Genomic DNA, 22,387 nt, shown 5'->3' with positions numbered 1-22,387 from the left:
TACAGATGAATTATGTTCCAGTATGTATATTCTATGATTAAATGTTCGAATTATGAAATGCTATGCGGATGACCTTGCATTTGTTTGTTCAATAACTTTAGTTTGATATATAATATATATATATTTTACCGCCTTATTTCTCTACTGCTTTAAAAAAAAAAAAAATTTTTTACTGCTTTAATTCTTTCTTTTTGGGCTTATCCAAGCATGGATGCTTCAATGGAAAGCACACAGCATTGTACTAGCCTGGTATGCGATGATGTCTGTCTTTATGTATTTTTTTCCCCTGACGAAGGAGGTATTATCTTGATGCACCCTAGTGCTTTAAACATAATAATACACCCCTGAAATGGCCATAGGGATAAGTAAATATTGTTTCCTTTTTAACTATAAGGCGTGTAACGAACTTAGTGAATATATCTTCTCTTGTACTTTCGGGGTACAAGAAAGCAATCACTAGCCGTTGCTTTAATAATCCAGATTCTCTACCAGTCAGAAACAACAAGACGCAGACGTAAATAATATATATACTACTTTATTCTCTAATGTGGTAACAGTAACAATAAGTGGTTATCTGATATCCTTGGTTCTGGGCGCGCAAGGCTGAAAGTTAATGGATTGTAATATTTACAATGTTCAGCCGCTAAAAACAGAACGGGTTAAAGATGGCGTCCGGAACAGGGAAGATGAATGTGGTCGGCAACAATTTGGTGAAAACCTTCGGCCGACTGCTATCAGAGCTGGACAGCGAGAAAATATACGTCCGTCGCCTTCGGTCGCTGCTGTCCCAAGTCGCCGCTGACTGCTGCTAGTGGTCAAACGTTCTACGACCCCCTTGCCTCGCTAACTGCTACGTAGGCAATAGGGTCGTGCTTCCGGTGGTTCGCGCATGCGCGAGAGGGCCCTTCCTTTCTGTGCCTTGGTGAAGGCACCAACACTCGCACGCGCGAAATAGAAAATGGACGGTGCGCGCGCGCGCACCGTTATAGGATCACTACAAGGCTCCCCTCCAGTGCGTACGCACGAAGGAAACTTATTGTAGTGACTGCAAAACTCAAGGTGGACACCAGACAACCAAATAGCACACAATATAATAAAATGGCAAAATTTATAACATACACAAGAAATTTACTAAAGGAAAAAGAGAAAAAATACTCAATGAGCAAAAATCAAGAGTGCATGCATGAAAGTGTATACGTCACAAAGTATAAACCCTTCCGCTGAAAGGAGCGGAGGGAAAGCAAAACTCACAGTCAATGAACCTAGGCGAAATTAAAATCCAACTTCTCTAAAGGTGGTTGATCCTGCAAAATAGCAGTTAAATCAATTGCTGCAGGAGAGGAAATGGAATTGACAGAAGCTCGCTAGTAACACAAAAAGGCAAAAGTGCAAACATGCTGGTGTGATGCGCGACACAGATAATTTTCTGTTAATTACGTGACCAAACAGTGGTCTAACAGGGAAAAATAATTACGCCTAAACATGGCGCAGCGCATGTGAACATCCGACGTCCTATGAGTCGGGAAAAAACTAAGCTACTGCAAACGTGTTGCAAAGAACAAGGCAAGTACACGTGCGGAGCAAAAGGCGCATGAAATGCAATAGGGCTTGCCAGACCGAAAAACAGCAAGAATATGCCAGTGGTTGAGCGATTATATGCCTCGTTCGTACAGGAACAAAAGTATGACATGCTGGCGCGTTATAATGAACAAACAACCCTCTCTATGTATACGTGACCCCTTAGGGTCTACAGAAATGAGGTGTGTCCACAAAAGGCATATTTAGCATGGAAAAAACAAGCGAGAAAAGCATGTGTGACGTATGTATGTGAGAGATATGCTCCTATATATATATATATATATATTTTATATATTTTTATATACCTATATATTTTTATATAGTACTTTATATTATATTTTTACTTTCTAGGTGTTGTAATGTTTTTTTTAAAAAAATGTATTTTTCTGAATCGCTAAAGTATTAACTCTAAACTGTGATGGAAAAAATTTTTTGTCGCACCTTATTATTATTATATGCTTGTATGCTTGTACAGATGAATTATGTTCCAGTATGTATATTCTATGATTAAATGTTCGAATTATGAAATGCTATGCGGATGACCTTGCATTTGTTTGTTCAATAACTTTAGTTTGATATATATATATATATATATACACACACATTCATATATAGTTAATTAAAAAAACCCCAGAAAAACCAACAATGCGAGGAGGTGGTACATGCAAAGTATTAATAAGATGCTCAGAGAAGGGAAGAAAGGGTGTTTTATGTTTCAAGCAAAGCTCTTCTTCAGAAACAGGAGACAGAGGAAAGTCCAAGAGAAAAGGAAGATGGAGGAAGAAAATTGCCAACAGTTGACATGTGATTATGCACACACAAACATATATATTTGATGTGAAGGAGGAAGAGGAGTTCTTAGGAGGTAACCTACTAAGGGCAATTGACCAAACTTGTGGCTGGAGCAAAGCTTCTGCCTGACCATGGGTGACATGGTGGTGGAACAGAGAGATTGACAGGACCATTAAAGAGAGAAAAAAGGTTCAGAAAGTGTGGAAACATGGAGGTAGCATAGAACAGTATCATGTAGCTAAAAGGGAAGCTAGGTAACAGTTCTGTGTAGCAAAAGTAGAAGCAGAATAGGAAAAGGTTTGTCAACGTCTTGCAATGTGAGAATTAGATGAGAGGTGCTCCAGATTGCTGCATAATGTATCAGAGAAAATCGAGATGCTGTGAGTGAGAATTCTCAGATGGATAATGGTATGCTTGCACTTATCATCATATCTCCTTCAGCCATATATCATCTTTATAGTACCTGTCCTTGTACGTCTATCATATTTTAGCCTTTTGACACCTGGTATAGATCCACTCATCTCCACTTCTCCTCCCTAATACTTTTTAGTAGTAAGAGCTTTTTTTCCCTTTGCTTCTCCTCTTTCACTGTTCTTTTCTTTCACTAGAGCTGGTGCCATGAAAAAAAGCAAAAAAAGCAGCCAGTACACTCTGTAAAGTGGTTGTGTTAGAAGGGTCACCCATCCATAGAAACCATGGCAAAGATGACACTGCAGCTTCTTGCAACCCTGCAGGTTGTCAGTTCCCAGTCAAACTGTCCTACGCAAGCCAGCATACAAAGCGAACATTAAATGGCGATGATGATGATGATATAAGTATATATGTATGCATGTACATGTGTATATGTATATATATATATGTGTCTATATATATATATATATATATAAAACGGGAAGGTTTATGAAAATAAACAAAAGACAAAGGCAGGTGGAGTACAAACAAACAATTGTATTAGTATGGCGCTCAGGAATAGAAATAAAACAAGTTTTTTACGTTGCGAGCCTACGCTCTTCGACAGAAAGATACACAGAAAAGAAACAAGGAGAGAAAAAAAAATGCATGCAGGAGCTAACGATTTAACATATATATATATAAAGGGAGAGTTTACGAAAACAAGAGACGAAGACAGGTGGTGTACCAAACAAACAGATGTATTAGTATAACGCTCAGGAATAGAAAAAGCCTTTTACGTTTCGAGCCAACGCTCTTCTACAGAAAGGGATACAGAAAAAACAAGGAGAGAAAAAAATGTGTGTAGTGGCTAACGATCAATTATATATATATATATATATATATATACACACACACACATATATATATATCGTTGCCAGCCTCGACTGGCTTCTGTGCCGGTGGCACATAAAAAGCACCATCCGAACGTGGCTGATGCCAGCGCCGCCTCGACTAGCTTCTGTGCCGGTGGCACATAAAAAGCACCAACCGATGCCAGACTCCCACTACACTCGCAGAGTGGTTGGCGTTAGGAAGGGCATCCAGCTGTAGAAACACTGCCAGATCAGACTGGAACCTGGTGCAGCCCCTGGCTTCCCAGACCCCGGTCGAACCGTCCAACGTATATATATATATATCATCATCATCATCGTTTAACGTCCACTGGTTGGACGGTTCGACCGGGGTCTGGGAAGCCAGGAGGCTGCACCAGGCTCCAGTCTGATCTGAGTGTAGTGGGTGCTTTTTATGTGCCACCGGCACAGGTGCCAGGGGAGTTTGGCAGCGGCCACAATTGGTTGGTGCTTTTAACATGCCACTGGCACGGAAGCCAGCCAAGGCGGCGCTGGCATCGGCCACATTCGGATGGTGCTCTTTACATTCAACCGGCACAGATATATATATATACATATATATATATAAATATATATTCATATATATATACATGCATATATATATATGTATATATGTATATATATATATATATGTGTATATACACATACACACATATATATATATATATGTATATACATATGTATTTACATATATATATATATGTATGTATGTATATATATATATATATTTATATATGTATATATATATGTATATATGTATATATATATGTATATATGTATATATATATATATATAAATATATATATGTACATAAGTATATACATCATCATCATCATCATCGTCCGCTGTTCATGCTGGCATGGGTTGGACGATTTGACTGAGGACTGGCGAACCAGATGGCTGCACCAGGCTCCAATCTGATCTAGCGGAGTTTCTACAGCTGGATGCCCTTCCTAACGCCAAATACTCCGAGAGTATAGTGGGTGCTTTTACATGCCACCGGCACGAGGGCCAGTCATGCTCAAATGGTGGTTTTTATGTGCCACCTGCACAGTCCAGTGGCACTGACAACGACCTCACTCGAATGCTTTTTCACGTTCCACCAGCACAAGTGCCAGTAAAGCGACACTGGTAATGATCATGCTCGAAGGTGCTTTTTACCTTCCACCGGCATGGAAGCCAGTCAGTTGCTCTGTTATTGATCACACTCGGATGGTGCTCTTAGTGCTCCACTAGCATGGATGTCAGTCATCAAATTTGATTTCGATTTCACTCATCGCAAGCAGAGTTTAATGTCCAATGAAGGAAAGGTACGCATAAGTTATGGTCTCACTTGGCTTGCCGGGTCTTCTCATACACAGCATATTTCCAAAGGTCTCGGTCACAAGTCATTGCCTCAGTGAGGCCTAATATTCAAAGGTCGTGCTTCACCACCTCATCCCAGGTCTTCCTGGGTTTACCTCTTCTACAGGTTCCCTAATCTGCTAGGGTGTGGCACTTTTACACACAGCTATCCTCATCCATTCTCGCCACATGACCATACCAGCGCAGTCGTCTCATATATATATATATATACCTATACATATATATCACGTGATCACGTGACCGACCAGTCCATCAGATGTAGTTACACATTACTGGTCACAATGCGTTCACATTGTTTTAGCCTTCAAATGACGCCACCCCGCTGGCTAAGCAAGCAGGCCAACAGAAGAAACAGTGGTGAAATAGTACAGCACGGATCACCACCCCCTGCTGGAGCCTCGTGGAGCTTTTAGGTGTTTTCGCTCAATAAACACTCACAATGCCTGGTCTGGAAATCGAAACCGCAAGTCCACTGCCCTAACCACTGGGCCATTGCGCCTCCACATATACATATATATATATATATATATATACATACATATATATATACACATACATATATATATACATATATACATACACATATATATACATATATATATACATACAATCAAAACAAATCAAAATAGATGAACATCAATGGAATTTGTATCTTTGTGGTACCAGTGCCGGTGGCACACAAGAAAACCATCCAAACGTGACCGTAGCCAGTACCGCATCGACTGGCCTCCGTGCTGCGGGCACGTAACAAACATCATCCGATCGTGGCCGTTCGCCAGCCTCATCTGGCACCTGTGTCGGTGGCACATAAAAAACACCATCCGTGCGTGGCCGTTCGCCAGCCTCGTCTGGCACCTGTGTCGGTGGCACATAAAATCACCCACTAGAAACACTGCCAGATCTGACTGGCCTGGTGCAGCCTTCGGGCTCCCCAGACCCCAGTTGAACCGTCCAACCCATGCTAGCATGGAAAACGGACGCTAAATGAATGATGATATATACATACACAAACACACACATATATATACATATATATATAAAATGTATAATATATATATATACATACATATATATATATATATATAAAATGTATAATCATCATCATCATCATCGTTTAACGTCCGCTTTCCATGCTAGCATGGGTTGGACGGTTCAACTGGGGTCTGGCAAGCTCGAAGGCTGCACCAGGCCAGTCAGATCTGGCAGTGTTTCTACAGCTGGATGCCCTTCCTAACGCCAACCACTCCAAGAGTGTAGTGGGTGATTTTATGTGCCACCGACACAGGTGCCAGACGAGGCTGGCAGACTGCCACGCTCGGATGGTGTTTTTATGTGCCACCGACACAGGTGCCAGACGAGGCTGGCGAACGGCCATGCTCGGACAGTGTTTGTTACGTGCCCTCAGCACAGAGGCCAGTCGATGCGGTACTGGCTACGGTCACGTTCGGATGGTTTTCTTATGTGCCACCGGCACTGGTACCACAAGGATACAAATTCCATTGATGTTCATCTATTTTGATTTGGTTTGATTTGATTTGATTGATTTGATTTGATTTTCACTTGCCTCAACAGGTCTTCACAAGTGTCACAAGAAGGAAGGCATGCACAGGTGGACTGACTATGTCCCAGGTAGGGGCCACGGGTTATGGCTTCACTAGTCTTGCCGGGTCTTCTCACGCACAGCATACTTCCATAGGTCTCGGTCTCTAGTCATTTCCATGGTGAGACCTAACGCTCGAAGGTCGTGCTTCACCACCTCGTCCCAGGTTTTCCTGGGTCTACCTCTTCCACAGGTTCCCTCAACTGCTAGGGATTGGCACTTTCTCACACACCTATCTTCATCCATTCTCGCCACATGACCATACCAGCGCAATCGTCTCTCTTGCACACCACAACTGATGCTTCTTAGGTACAAGATTTCTCTCAAGGTACTAACGCTCTGTTGAGTAAGTACACTGACATTACACATCCATCGGAGCATACTGGCTTCATTCCTCATGAGCTTACGCATGTCCTCAGCAGTCACGGCCCATGTTTCACTGCCATGTAGCATGGCTGTACGTACACATGCATCTTACAGTCTGCCTTTTACTCTGAGCGAGAGGCCTTTAGTCACCAGCAGAGGTAAGAGCTCCCTAAACTTTGCCCAGGCTATTCTTATTCTAGCAGTTACACTTTCAGCGCACCCACCCCCACTACTGACTTGGTCACCTAGATAGCGGAAGCTATCAACTACTTCTAGTTTATCCACCTGGAAAGTGACGGAAGTTGTTTTCTGCAGATTTTCGGAGGTCAATGCTCCCGAGCATCTGCCACATACAAAAACTATCTTCCCAGTTAGCCTACCTTTGACATTGCTGCACCTCTTATGTGTCCATAGCTTACACTGGGTACATCTTATAGAGTTTCTACCTACACCTTTTCTACAGATCGAGCAGGGCCATCTTCCTGAGGATATTTGTGGATTGTCTACCTTTCTACTTACTAGTACTTTGGTTTTAGCTAGGTTGACTCTAAGGCCCCTCGATTCTAAACCCTCCTTCCACACCTGGAACTTCTCCTCCAGTTCTGATAGTGACTCAGCAATAAGAGCGAGGTCGTCAGCATAGAGGAGCTCCCAGGGGCAACCTGTCTTGAATTCCTCCACAATTGCCTCGAGGACTATGATAAATAGGAGGGGGCTGAGTACTGAATCCTGGTGGACCCCAACCTCTACTTTGAATTCTTCTGTGTACATGTTGCCAACAAAATGTATAATATATATATATATACATATATATATATATATATATATATATATATATATATATAAATAATGTAATGTATATATATATATATATATATATAAATAATGTAATGTATAATATATATATATATAATAATAATAATAATAATAATATAATAATAATAATAATAATATTAGGGAGTATATCCAAACTTACAGGGAAAAATTAGATTTAGGATTAAATCAAATTCACAGTATAGATATAAATTAAATTAGAGATAAAACCACTATTAGGCAATACAAACAGTGATAAACATAAAAACCAAAACATAAAAAAAAACAATAAATAAATATGATTAATATAATATATAACATATATATATAAAATATAAAATTCAAAATTTAAACTATTAAAATTAAAAATTTTTAAATTAAAAAATTTAAGACATATATATATTTATATATTAAATATGTATGTATAATATGTTCCTTCTGCGCATCCGTATCGCAATCGAGAGATACTGTTCGTTGTGACCCACGTGAGTCAGCAGAACTCATTCTTGTCTAACAAGATGGCGGCCGTGAAGTCATTGAATCCGAAAGCCGAAGTAGCTCGCGCTGCTCAAGCCCTTGCTGTTAACATTAGCGCTGCTAAAGGTCTTCAGGATGTCCTTCGGACTAATCTCGGACCTAGAGGAACCCTTAAAATGTAAGCTGTTGTACATGTTTCTCTTTTTTTATCCCTCCGTCTCAATGCTCTTTCACTTCTGTCGCATCCAGAATCTTCCAGAATGAAGCCGGCAATGTTATAACTAAACTACTTACTACACGTGCTTAGGCCTCTCTTTTTTCTTATTAGCATTTACACTCACTTCTTGTTGGACATATTACGATTTCTATTTGAATTTGACATATTACAATATTAGTTTGCATTAGTATTTAATAGAAATATCTTTACGAGAGAGCGATTTATGAAATCCTGGCGGCCATGTGCGGCGGTGCTTTCGACTAAATTAATCTTTTTCATGTCTACTCCCATTCATATTTCGATTTTTGTTTTCTATTAATTACATATATATATCTGAAAATGTCTCGCCTGTTTTCTCTATGATATTGTATCTTTTTCTCATCGAAGATAATTCTGTCTGATGGCTAAATGGTATTATAAAGACCAGACAGTTTATAGCAATATGAAAAAAAAAAAAAAATGACATGCATCGCTTTATGTTTTACGAAATCGTCTAATTTTTCAAATCACAATCAAACCATGAAAGATATTTTAAATATATATAACTTGTATTATTAAATATTTAAATTCAATGTTCTGAACATCATTCTGTCCCCCCCCCCAACCCAGCCTTTTTTCTTTTATTCATAATTGTAGCTTTAATCTGTTAAATAATATTTTTTCCTTAATTTTCTATTTTCTTTTTGTATCTTGGATTTTTCTAAAATATAGACACTATTTAATTAATCTTGCAATTAGCTACCGGTGATAGAGCATCAATACTTATTTGGTAAAATTATTGGGAGCAGAACTTCCGATCATGGTAAATTAACATGGACTAGTCATTGTGAGCAACTCATTTGAATATTAAATTCCGATGAAAAGTATACACTTTCTTTCTGTCTTTGTCTCTAAAAGCTTCCATGACAGCCTTCTTTAGTTAATCCCTCTGACTAATATTAAATTAATAACTGGGGATTTAATTAAGATACTGCTAATATATTGTTAATTCAGATGTCCTGTGAAGATTGTGAATGTTCCGATTGAAAAAAGCGTGAAGTGTAAGAATTTTTTGGAATCCCAAGAAACTGTTCACGTTAAAAAACGGAACCTGTTAAAAGTGTTCTTCATATATATATATAGGAGACATGGTATTGTAGACAGGCGTCGTATTTTTAGAAAGTATGAGAAGACTAGCAAAACGAGCAATGAAACAGGGAAATAGGTGAAAAAAGGGGCTGTATGTTATGATTCGCGCAGTAACTATGTGCTCTCTGGTTCAGTCTCACAGTGTGGCACCTAGGCAAGTCCCTTATGCATTAGTCCTAATGAGTAGATGGAAATTATTATATCGTGAGTAGATGGAAATTATTTGGAAGCCTGTCGGAGGGTATGTTTCTGTTTTGGGGATGGTAGACTTATTATATTGCCCACTTTAGTATCACCACCAATACACTTGTCCTTTTGGTGTCTTTAACAGTCGACTCTGTTGCAAGCATTTGAGCCAGGTCTATACATTTTCTGCTTTGACTGAGCCATTAAAAATATATATATATCATCATCATCATCACCGTTTAACGTCCGCTTTCCATGCTAGCATGGGTTGGACGATTTTGACTGAGGGTTGGCGAACCAGATGGCTACACCAGGCTCCCATCTTGATTTGGCAGAGTTTCTACAACTGGATGCCCTTCCTAATGCCAACCACTCCGAGAGTGTAGTGGGTGCTTTTTACGTGTCACCGGCACGGGCCCAGTCAGGCGGTACTGGCAATGACCTCGCTGCATAATCTGGCATATAATCATCATCATTTAACGTCCGCTTTCCATGCTAGCATGGGTTGGACGGTTCAACTGGGGTCTGGGGAGCCCTGAAGGCTGCACCAGGCCAGTCAGATCTGGCAGTGTTTCTACAGCTGGATGCCCTTCCTAACGCCAACCATTCCAACCAATATTAGTTGAAATTAAGTAAATAATGTTCAGTGATCAGCAGAAACTATGGAGTAGTGTTCTTTTGACCTGCAACGAATAACAACCACATTTCCCTCCATTATCTCCTCGAAAGTCTTGATTAATGAAAAGACAACCCAAAGATTTCCTAGTGGTCACCGTTGGTGTATTTAGGTTTTCTATATCAGTTGACCTGTTGCTAAGCAATAAACAAGGTAGTTAATCTAAATTTTAATTAGGATAAGGTATAAAAGTTAGTGATCGTGTGTTCTTATCAACTAGTCAAGAATCGAAACTAAATCAAACTTGAAGATTTTGGTAAATCTCTACAAGGGTCAACATGAAAATGGATTAGTTGTCTTACTCCTCGTTATCTTTGATTGAGCATTCTTATAAGTAATTCAGTTGTAACCATTGCCATCTCTGCCCATTATATTTTTTTTTGTGAGATGATAAGATGTGATTTTATGGGTATTTAGTTGCTATTTCTAACAAGTTGTGTCTCCCTGCATAGAGACTCCTTAACATTTCACAAGTGCAGGCATGGCTGTGTTAAGTAGTTCACTTTGCAATGTGATCTCAGGTTCAGTCCCTACACAACACTTACCAATTTTATTCATTCCAATTATGAATATGTTTATGCATTGACTGTAAAGTTTCTTGATGTATTAATTTCAATGTTTCAATAAGTTACTCAATTGTGTATATCTCAACACGGAAACAATACGCATCATTAATTGTGAGCTTTTTTTCTTTTAAGGTTGGTATCTGGTGCTGGAGACATCAAATTAACTAAGGATGGAAATGTACTTCTTCACGAGATGGTGAGTGTCTCATTTGAAAAGCAATTCTTCCATTCACTTACAAAAAAAAAAAACAAAAAAACTTTCCAAGCCTCTTCATAGCTTAGTGGTTCAGCAAAAGAGACAGACAGAATGAGTATCAGGTTTTAAAAAAAATAGGTACTGGGATCACTTCATTCAATTAAAACTTCTTCAACCCCAGCTTGGCTAGCATCTAATGACTGAAACAGGTAAAAGATAAAAGAAACCCTGAGACATATTCCATATTTTTGGATGTTACAATATTATCTCATGATCAAGAGTTGAAGTAAAGTTAATTGCAAACTGGTACCCAAGAGTTAAGTTAATTTGTCTGTTTGCTAATTTGAACATTGTCAGTGAAATATTTGTTTTTTTTTTCATTCTAGCTTTGATAGTACAAGCTTGCAATACAATATCTCCATTCTGTGTTTTTTAATCAAATATTGTGTAATGGTTTGGCTTTCTACAACCACATATCTCTTTCATGGTCCTACTTCTTTTCCTTTGGTGAACTGCTTCTCTGGCATTAACTGAAATTGTAATTTCTTCAGTGTTGGAGGTGGCTTTAACAGTAGATAAGTTAGTGTTAGGGCATCCAGGCAAATCATGCCTAATATACACTATACAAGCAAAATTTGGTCTCCTGGCCCATTTAGGAGAGCAATAACCCTAAATAAAAACTAACTCAGGATGTCATGATCCATCTTCTCCATGTCAGCACAGAAAGTGCACATAAAATGATGTGGCCATCAAACTTCTTAGATCATCCTCACAGAGTGTGTCGTGTGTGAATTGAGATTTTTTTAATTTCCAAAAAGACAGTAGGCATCTTCAGTCATGTTTCTGCACAATACATAATGTTCCACTCATACTCAAGGCAGTGCTCCAGCATGGCTGCAGTCAAATGACTGAAACAAATAAAAGACTATCAAAATATCAATGCTGTGAGACAATGTATGAGTAATTCAAAACGAAGCAAGTCAGTAAGCATTACATTTAGCAGGGTAATCAGAATGCTAAAGGGTGGATCCTGACAAAGATTTATTTCTCGTTTTTAAAATCTAAGAATATTACCTGGTTCAAATATCTTATTTCTAAGAAAAATCACTATCCTACTAAACACCCAGCATCCCTTTAATATTTTCAGCCCCCTGTGAGCTCAACACTATTACTGCCCAATTAAAAGACTACTGTTTTAGAAGTTGTCCTTACTACCAGCCATTCATGGTTTTGGTAAATTGGCAGACATTCAAAGTTTTGTGCATGTGTTTTTTGTGAGAATTCTTCAATAAAAATCAGGTACTCCTCATATTTCTGCTAATATCCTGCCTTGAACTCCTTTCTTGTTATCTAAGACTTGAAAGAACTTTTCTGAGATTGCATTAATATATGTCTACATCATCATCATCGTTTAACATCCGTTTTCCATGCTAGCATGGGTTGGACGGTTCAACCGGGGTCTGGGAAGCCAGGAGGCTGCACCAGGCTCCAGTCTGATCTGGCAGTGTTTCTACAGCTGGATGCCCTTCCTAACGCCAACCACTCCGTGAGTGTAGTGGGTGATTTTTACGTGCCACCGGCCCAGAAGCTAGTCAAGGCGGCGCTGGCATCGACCATGTTCTGATGGTGCTTTTTTACATGCCACCGGCACAGGTATCACAACTACTATTTCCATTTGATATTTATTTCGATGTTCATGTACTTGACTCAATAGGTCTCCTCAAGCACAGCAGGTCGTTTTGCAATCCAAGGTACAATAACTACCTGGTTATTAAAATCCTCATTGAACCAACAGTCTATTTGGCCATATTTGTCATATTGGACAGATCTTGCTGGATACTCTTCCTGATGCCAACATCTTCCACTGATCTTCAAATTTTCATACAGCTGAGATACCAGACTTATTATTTATACAGTGTCACTGCTTCCCATGTTGTGTCAGTGCAAAGTTATGCTCACACATGTGCGTGCACATGTAATCTCCCATTCTTCTTTTGTTCTTTCTTGAACTAACCTGCCCACTCACCCCACCCAATCCTGTCTACCACTTATATACACCTTCCTGTAACTTGGGGGTTTGGTCCAATGCATTTCACCATCTTTTCTCTCCTCTACTGCTTGACACTTATTTGTGTTCCTCTGTCATACTCTCATTTCTCATCATCTGGCACAAAGCTGTCTCCACCTCAGTCGAGTCTTGGTGCCATGTAAAAAGTATCCCGTACATTCTATAAAGTGGTCGGTTTCAGGAAGAACATCTGGCCACAAAAGCCATACCAGAGGAGACAATTGAGCTTAATACAGTCTTCTGGCTTGCCAGCTCCTGCCCAAACTGTCAAATTACCCAAACCATGCCACCATGGTAGACAGATAATGATGATGATGAGCTTCCACTGAATTTGTTTCCTAAATTTCACTCACAAGTTCCTGATTTTTCGAAGGCCACCATAAAACAGCTCCTGATGGAAAGGACCCAAAACAGCACAGTTGCAAAGCAAACTTAACCACACAGCTGTGCTTGCCTCTATTGCATTAAAAGATAGCTTTTTTTTTTTTTTTTTTTTTTTTTACTTGCAAGAACCTGAAACTGAAAGTTCTTTTTATTTTATAATTCACTTTTTATTAAGTAATGTAAAGACAGTTTAAGATTTCCTCTCACAAGTGACCTGATCTGTGATATTGAAACTGAAATACAATGTGGCATGATAAATATGATAAACGCACTCATTCACACCATTAGATTTACTTTGGTTTATATATTAGTATATTATATTATATTATAAAATGTGAAAATTATCATCTGCAATCTAGTCGCTAAATTTTTTTTCTTTTTTTTTTTCCCCCCCTTTTAGCAAATTCAACATCCTACAGCTTCTTTAATTGCTCGGGCAGCCACAGCCCAGGATGATGTTACAGGAGATGGAACCACTTCGAATGTCCTTCTTATTGGAGAACTTCTTAAACAAGCTGAGCTCTACATTTCAGAGGTAAGTAACAAACCCTGCTCAGAGTATGAAGTCCATTAGGTCTAACCTAATGAATAAATTCAATAGAAAAATGAATTTCAAAATTTGTTTATTTTGTTAATTGATAAAACTTTGTTATTGCAGTAGAAACATTATCACAAAAACGATTCTACTAAAATGGCTTCACACATTTCATTTGTGCTGTTATTCAACTTTGTGACTTTGAAGTTTTAATGCTTCATGTTTTCAATGCAGAATTTCTTGAATTTTAGATATTCCTTGGGGCATCTGAAATGAGTTTGTTTTTGTTTTTTTCTCTTTCATTCCTAGCAAATTATCTTGGAAGCCTCTTAAATGTCGTTTTCTATGATCTGAGACTCTAAAGAGATCTTGTTATTACTGTTGCTAACATTCTTTTCCTGCAGTTTTATACAAGTTTCTTGAATATTTTATTTTTTAGTTGATATCTAAAAATTTATGTTTAGAATAGTGTTAGCTGCTATTCTTAAAATAATCTTTTGAAAAAAAAATTAGATAATGTTATTGACCCTGCTGTTGATAATAATAGATTTCTATAGATGATAATCTAATTTGTTTAATTTCACTTTTTCAGGGCCTTCATCCCAGGCACATTACAGAGGGATTTAATTTGGCAAAGAAAAAAGCATTAGAGGTAAATATTTGAATATTCTTAGAAATGTTCAAAATTATTTTGTTGAATACATGTGTGTTAAAAAATATATCGGAGATAAGCAGCAACTTAACCATTCTTTTGCTATATTTTTAATTAAAATTATACCCAGTGTGTTTGAGTTAAAATTCCAATAATGAATTTAGACTTGTTTCTTAAAACAGCTGTTTTTTTAGTGGGTGTTTGTGGTTTTTGTAATACAATTTAACAAGAGGTTCTTAAATCTGTTTCTTCATCTTTCTAATTACAGATAAATACATTGAAGTAAAATTTATAATTTTGTCCGAACATCAGTGTAGAAATTGAGTAATTAGCTAATATTCTGCCTGGTATGCAATGATATCTTCATTTAGAAACACTATGCACGTTATTGAATTTTCAGTTGAACTAAAATGTACATGAACAAGATGTGTACTATAAAGATGAAAAATAGAATGAAATATCGGAATTTACATTTGTAGAAAACAACAAAATGAAATATTCACACACATATGAAACAAATTTGTACCCATAAACAAACTAATGATTCACAAATATAGATTAATCAAAAGTTGTCATTCAGTGCAGATAACCTAAATACAAATGAGGTAAATAAATATTTTAACAAAATCAAATTTAAACTGACCAACCGCTGAGAGCTTTCCATTTCTGAGTTCTCTAAATTTAGGCACAGTTTTTTTTTTTTTTTTTTTTGCAACTTGATTTGTCCCACCATTTTATGGTAACTGGTTATATTCTGCACTTAATTGCATGGCTACATCTGCTTGCAACTAAAGACGGTTGCATCACTTTTGACTTCCTCCCAGTCTGGTATATTGTAAAATGCATTCACAGTACTCATTTGATATACACCAAACCAGGTATGTTATGAAGGTGGTGGGAGCCGCTGGTGCATCAGGAATAGCCAGAGAAATGTTAAAAATATTTGGCAAAGTAGGGCACAAACTATCCACTTACATAGTTGACTAGGTAATATAGGAAGGCGTAGCAGTATCAGCTCTAAGACAGGAGATGTCTAGAAAAGTTATATAATGACTTAATTGGGGATTTCTCATTTAACAAGACAAAGCAAAATTCTTTGTCTTACTTGAACTAACAGACTTTTCTTTTTTTCCATTTTGTGTTCTGGGTTTCATTAGTGAACAATCAGAAAATGTAATATGTACTTATAATAGTTGACCATTATTTTAGGAATAAAGACACTTGAATTGTATAGTATCTCTTACAAGTTTCGTCTGGGTAACTAATCAAATCTGGGATATAATTATTGTGAAGGTGCGTGGCTTTGTGGTTAAGCTGTTGCACTTGTGATCCTTAGATCATGAGTTCAATTCTCAGACTGGGCAGCGTATTGTATTCTTGTGCAAAACACTCCATTTCATGTTACTCCAGCCTTCCTGTTAATCAGGGGGAATGTTGGCCTGCTCACCTAGACAGCAGGGTGATGTCATTCAAAGGCTAAAATGATGCAAAGTGCTTTGTGACGAGCGATGTGTAACATTGCATAGTCTGGTCAGTTAAATGATCATGATATAATTACGGTTTGGTTGCACAGAATGGACCGTGGTATTTAGGTTGTCGTTCAGACCAGGCGTCCCAAATGGTTTTGTACAAAGAACTATTTAAGAATGTTGAAAAGATGGAAGGTCAGATTTTATTTTGAATTAAGATTTTTCCTGTCTGTACCTATACACCCTATCAAAAGAGCAGGGGTTAATTCTATTCCATAGATACAGTGTTTAATTTTGTAGGGATCAATTTTTAAATCATTTTAAAGATAATTTTCTCATTTAATGTAAGCTTTCATGTTACATTAAGTTAAAGGATATATTCAGACATTTGAAATAGTGAATACCATTTTTTTTTTTATAAAATATTTATATCAAATTTTATTAAAAGCCTCTTGCATAACTGCAGAATTTTTTCTTGGAACTCACTTTCTGGTACACTGCAATAGCCACACTATACATGTCCAAGTTTTGTATTTTAGCATTGAGTACAAGCATGGCCATGTAATTAAGTTTGTTTCTCACCTCTTGATTTCAGTCTCCCTGTATGGCACTTTGAGAAAAGTGTCTTGTTTTATAGTCCAGATTAACCAAAATCTTGTCAGTGGATTTAGTAAACAGAAACTGAAAGAAGCTTGTTTTTTTTTTTTTTTGTTTGTATGTCTCTCTCTGTATATTATCTCTCTCTCTATATATATATATATAGGGGGTGAAAGAGAGTGTGTGTGTGTATGCACATGTATATGGCTTAGTGGTTAGAGCATTGAGCTCATGATCATGAGGTAGTGAGTTTGATTTCTGGGCCAGGCTGTGGGTTGTGTTCTTGAGCATGACACTATTTCATGTTGCTCCAGTTCACTCGGTTGTAGAAATGAGTTGTAACATCACTGGTGCGGTGCCAAGCTGTATCAGCCTTTGTCTTTCCCTTGGTTAACATCGGTGACATGGAGAGGGGAGGCATGGGCAACTGCTGGTCTTCCATAAACAACCTTGCCCGGACTTGTGCTTCAGAGGATAACTTCCTAGGTGCAGTCCCATGGTCATTCATGACCGAAGGGGGTCTTCACTCCTATCACTCTTGTTACATTTTGATATGGTGTGATAGTTGTAAAATGAGTATAACCATTGCAGAAACAGTATCCTTTGTTTCCTGTCATATGTGGTTATGAGGAAATATTACCTTGCTGCGAAACAGGTTGGAGTTTGTAATAGGAAGGGCATCTGGTTGTAGAAAATTTTCCTGAATGAATTCCACCTGGCCCATGCAAGCAGGGAAAACTGTACATTATTATGATGATGATGAAACAATGATATAATTCATTTGTTTTAAAGCATTCAATCTTTTAGCTTATGTATATAATAGACACAGATCTGCTATGTTGATTGATGAGATAGGTATTTGTGAGAAGTTTACTTTGTTTTGTTGTATGATCTTAACCACTTTGTCCTTTTTACCCTTACAGGTCTTAGAGGAAGTGAAAGTAGTGAAAGAAATTGATCGTAGCACTCTCATCGAAGTGGCTAGGACTTCTCTTTTTACCAAGCTTCATCATAAACTAGCTGCCAATCTAGCTGAAGTAAGTTAAACTTCTTTCATCTCACTTCTTTTATTATGTCATATATTGCATGTCTTAACTTATTTTGTTGTACTTTGAGTATTTTATTTGGATCTTTTCAGTTTGAACGGCAGTTTTTTCTAGCGGTGTCATATGAAATTGTCACCCATAATTATGACCCTAGTATCAATCTATTACATTTCAATCTGTTTTAGGGTTAGGGGTGGGGGAAGGGTATTTTTTCCTTCACAAATGTAAAATAAACCCAATCTGTTTCTTAAACAAGGGACATATTCATAGGGCACAGAATGTTTTTTACCTCAATGGACGTCAGTGATTAGTTGAAATTGCAGAAATTGAAGAAGAAAAAACAGCAAATATCTTACAAACTATAGAATTTTCTCAATAAAGCCAAGAGAAAAAGATGTTTCATAAACACATTCTACCAGTATACGAAGTTTAAAAGTGTTTAGTTACCTAGAAATTGTTAAAAACTGCCGTTCAAACCGAAAAGATCCTTTTATTTAGGTTTAACTAAATTGTTTTCTCTTAAAATTTAAAGGTATTGCAATGCATTTAAGTATTTTAATGTTTTGTCCTTTCTTAATTTATACTAACTTATTTTGGTGGATTGATTTTTAAAATCATCTGTATTAAAATATTTCAACTGATTTACACAAGTTTTAAGTGAAATTTTTGTATATATATGATTGTTATTTTAAATCAAGTTTAACCCTTTCACTACCAACCCAGCTGAAATTGGCTCTGGCTCTGAGTACAAATGTCTTTGTTTTCATAAGTTTTGAATTAAAATCTTCCACCAAACCTTAGTTACAAATTATGTTCCTAACACTAGCTGAATGATAACTAATTTATTTTTACTAAATTTTTTATATTTAAAGTAATTGAAAGAAACACAGAGCATCTCAAAATAAATACAGTAACAAAAGGGTTAATAATGGACCATTTATAGATTGGGGACTCCTATTGAAAGTAATGTCAAATTTATTGTAAAACCCCAGTCAGTACAAATAGTTTTATGAATTTTTTGGTGCTGAACTCAATTCTTAGTTTCTGCCTGTCAATCATCATCATCATCATCGTCGTTTAACGTCCGTTCTCCATGCTAGCATGGGTTGGACGGTTCGACCGGGGTTCTGGGAAGCCAGAAGGCTGCACCAGGCTCCAGTCTAATTTGGCAATGTTTCTACAGCTGGATGCCCTTCCTAACGCCAACCACTCCGTGAGTGTAGTGGGTGCTTTTTACGTGCCACCTGCACAGGTGCCAGGCGGGGCTGGCAACGGCCACGGTCAGATTGGTGTATTTTATGTGCCACCGGCACGGAAGCCAGTCGAGGCGGTGCTGGCATCGGCCACGAGTCGGATAGTGCTTTTTACGTACCACCAGACCAGGGATCCTGGCTGGTTCAATTCGATTTCGATTTCCCCAACATGTCTTCACAAGCAAAGGGGGTTGGCAAGGGTGCCTGTCGTACGGTCGCATTGGAGTATTTTACGTGCCACGGCCACGAGTCGGATAGTGCTTTTTACGTACCACCAGACCAGGGATCCTGGCTGGTTCAATTCGATTTCGATTTCGCTTGCCCCAACATGTCTTCACAAGCAAAGGGGGTTGGCATGGGTGCCTGTCGTACGGTCGCATTGGAGTATTTTACGTGCCACGGCCACGAGTCGGATAGTGCTTTTTACGTACCACCAGACCAGGGATCCTGGCTGGTTCAATTCGATTTCGATTTCGCTTGCCCCAACATGTCTTCGCAAGCATGGGGGGTTGGCATGGGTGTCTGTCGTCGGATGAGGTTCTATATCGACTTCGCTTGCCTCAACCGGTCTTTGTGTCCAAGGGAGGAAAGGCATTCATAAGTGGGCTGGGCTCACTTGTCCTGCCTGGTCTTCTCACGTACAGAATATTTCCAAAGGTCCCGGTCTCTGGTCATTTCCTCAGTGAGGCCTAAAGTTCGAAGGTCGTGCTTCACCACCTCGTCCCAGGTTTTCCTGGGTCTACCTCTTCCACGGGTTCCCTCAACTGCTAGGGATTGGCACTTTCTCACACACCTATCTTCATCCATTCTCGCCACATGACCATACCAGTGCAATCGTCTCTCTTGCACACCACAACTGATGCTTCTTAGGTACAACATTTCTCTCAAGGTGCTAACGCTCTGTCGAATATGTACACTGACATTACACATCCATCGGAGCATACTGGCTTCATTCCTCACGAGCTTACGCATGTCCTCAGCAGTCACGGCCCATGTTTCGCTGCCATGTAGCATGGCTGTTCGTACACACGCATCATACAGTCTGCCTTTTACTCTGAGCGAGAGGCCTTTAGTCACCAGCAGAGGTAAGAGCACCCTAAACTTTGCCCAGGCTATTCTTATTCTAGCAGTTACACTTTCAGCGCACCCACCCCCACTACTGACTTGGTCACCTAGATAACGGAAGCTATCAACTACTTCTAGTTTTTCCCCCTGGAAAGTGACGGAAGTTGTTTTCTGCAGATTTTCGGAGGTTAATGCTCCCGAGCATCTGCCACATACAAAAACTATCTTCCCAGTTAGCCTACCTTTGACATTGCTGCACCTCTTATGTGTCCATAGCTTACACTGGGTACATCTTATAGAGTTTCTACCTACACCTTTTCTACAGATCGAGCAGGGCCATCTTCCTGAAGATATTTGTGGATTGTCTACCTTTCTACTTATTAGTACTTTGGTTTTAGCTAGGTTGACTCTAAGGCCCCTTGATTCTAAACCCTCCTTCCACACCTGGAACTTCTCCTCCAGTTCTGATAGTGACTCAGCAATAAGAGCAAGGTCGTCAGCGTAGAGGAGCTCCCAGGGACAGCCTGTCTTGAATTCCTCCGTAATTGCATAGAGTACTATGATAAATAGGAGGGGGCTGAGTACTGAACCCTGGTTCAGAAATATTTCAATTAGCTATTTTTTTATGGAGTGTAACCTCCACCTCTGTCTTAGTGTAGGTTTCATTTTTATTCCTTTTTATGAGAATTGGTTTCATAATTAATTTCATCAAAATTTTACAATACATTTAACTTTTTTTGTTACTTATTTTTCTTGCTAAAACACACCCAATCATCGTTTAGTGTCCATTTTCCATGCTAGCAATATATGCTTTAATGAAATTCTAGTCATGAATTTAGATGGGTTTCATGAAGCAACTAATACATTTTTTGCTTGTTGGCGTATGAATGTGATTTTGGTAACACAAAAGGTTCTTAAAATAAATGTAATGCAAATTTTTTCTCTCCAAGCAAATGGAATTTAAAATTATTTGAATGTTGAATATCACCATAGAAAAAGAGTTATTAGCTAATCAGCAGGGTATACAACATTTTCATATAGAGGAATTGTGCTCGTTAGTTAATTTTCAATTGAACTAAAATATCCATAAAAAAGGTTTACCATAATGCTAAGACCAGAAAGATTAGAAGTTATCTGTCTGACCCATGCAGGCACGGGATAGTGGTTATTAAATGGTGATGATGTTTAAAGAATATTACAAAATGAATAGTATCCTACATAGGTATGCATAGCTGTGTGGTAAGAAGCTTACTTCCTAAACACATGGTTCTGGGTTCAGTCCCACTGCATGGCACCTTGGGTAAGTGTCTTCTATAACTTTGGGCCAACTAAAGCTTTGTGAGTGGATGTGGTAGATGGAAACTGAAAGAAACCCTTTGAATACATATTTGTCTCTGTCCCCCCCCCCCACGATTGCTTGACAACTGATGTTGCTATGTTTATGTCCTCATAAATTAGCAGTTCAGCAAAAAAAAAAAATAGTAGAATAAGTACTAGGCTTACAGAGAATGAGTCCTGGGGGTCAATTTCTTCGACTAAAACTGTTTAAGGTGGTGCTCCAGCATGGCTGCAGTGTAAAACAGGAAAAGAATACATAAAGACACACACACACACACACACACACACACACAATGTTTCACTCCTTGTTATAGGTAAATAAAATTTTAAAAGATATGAGGTAGATTTGTTAAATTTTGTTCATAAAATCAAATCGTACATATATGCAAATTACTTCTGTAATGGAAACTTGTAAAGCATCCCACTCTATATCAGGCAGCTATGCAGAATGCACATTGGAAAGTTGCTTCAGTTGACCATCCTCTTAGAATTTTCCTTTTCTAATGTTAGCTTTCACAGCACAGTTTCTTGTTACAACTGATTTATCCCCCTTTTCTTCTTACGGCATTCAGATGAATTCTGAGGGATAGCCATCCTTCTGGTTGGCTTTTGCTCTTTATCCTCTTATTTTTTCAGTGAATAACCTGCTCTCAATTACTTAGTTGCATTTGCTTGGAACTGCAGATGGTTGCATCACTTATAGCCTTCCCAATTTG

At 38.4% G+C, this 22,387-nt stretch overlaps 1 protein-coding gene across 1 annotated transcript in view; it reads left to right on the top strand.

The window, feature by feature from the left end:
* Nucleotides 1–8,306: 8,306 nt before the first annotated feature.
* Nucleotides 8,307–22,387, top strand: part of LOC115213070 (T-complex protein 1 subunit zeta) — a 33,609-nt gene continuing 19,528 nt past the window's right edge. The window contains exons 1-5 of the mRNA XM_029781981.2: nt 8,307–8,473; nt 11,201–11,264; nt 14,117–14,251; nt 14,844–14,903; nt 17,893–18,006. Of these exons, the coding sequence (XP_029637841.1) occupies nt 8,337–8,473; nt 11,201–11,264; nt 14,117–14,251; nt 14,844–14,903; nt 17,893–18,006 (510 nt within the window). The 5' untranslated portion in view covers nt 8,307–8,336. The remainder of the gene's footprint in view (nt 8,474–11,200; nt 11,265–14,116; nt 14,252–14,843; nt 14,904–17,892; nt 18,007–22,387) is intronic.

The sequence above is a fragment of the Octopus sinensis genome, linkage group LG6 (assembly GCF_006345805.1).
Source record: "Octopus sinensis linkage group LG6, ASM634580v1, whole genome shotgun sequence".
NCBI lineage: Eukaryota > Metazoa > Mollusca > Cephalopoda > Octopoda > Octopodidae > Octopus > Octopus sinensis.
Note: the sequence above shows the minus strand (reverse complement) of the source record. Positions and strands in the feature narration are given on the sequence as shown.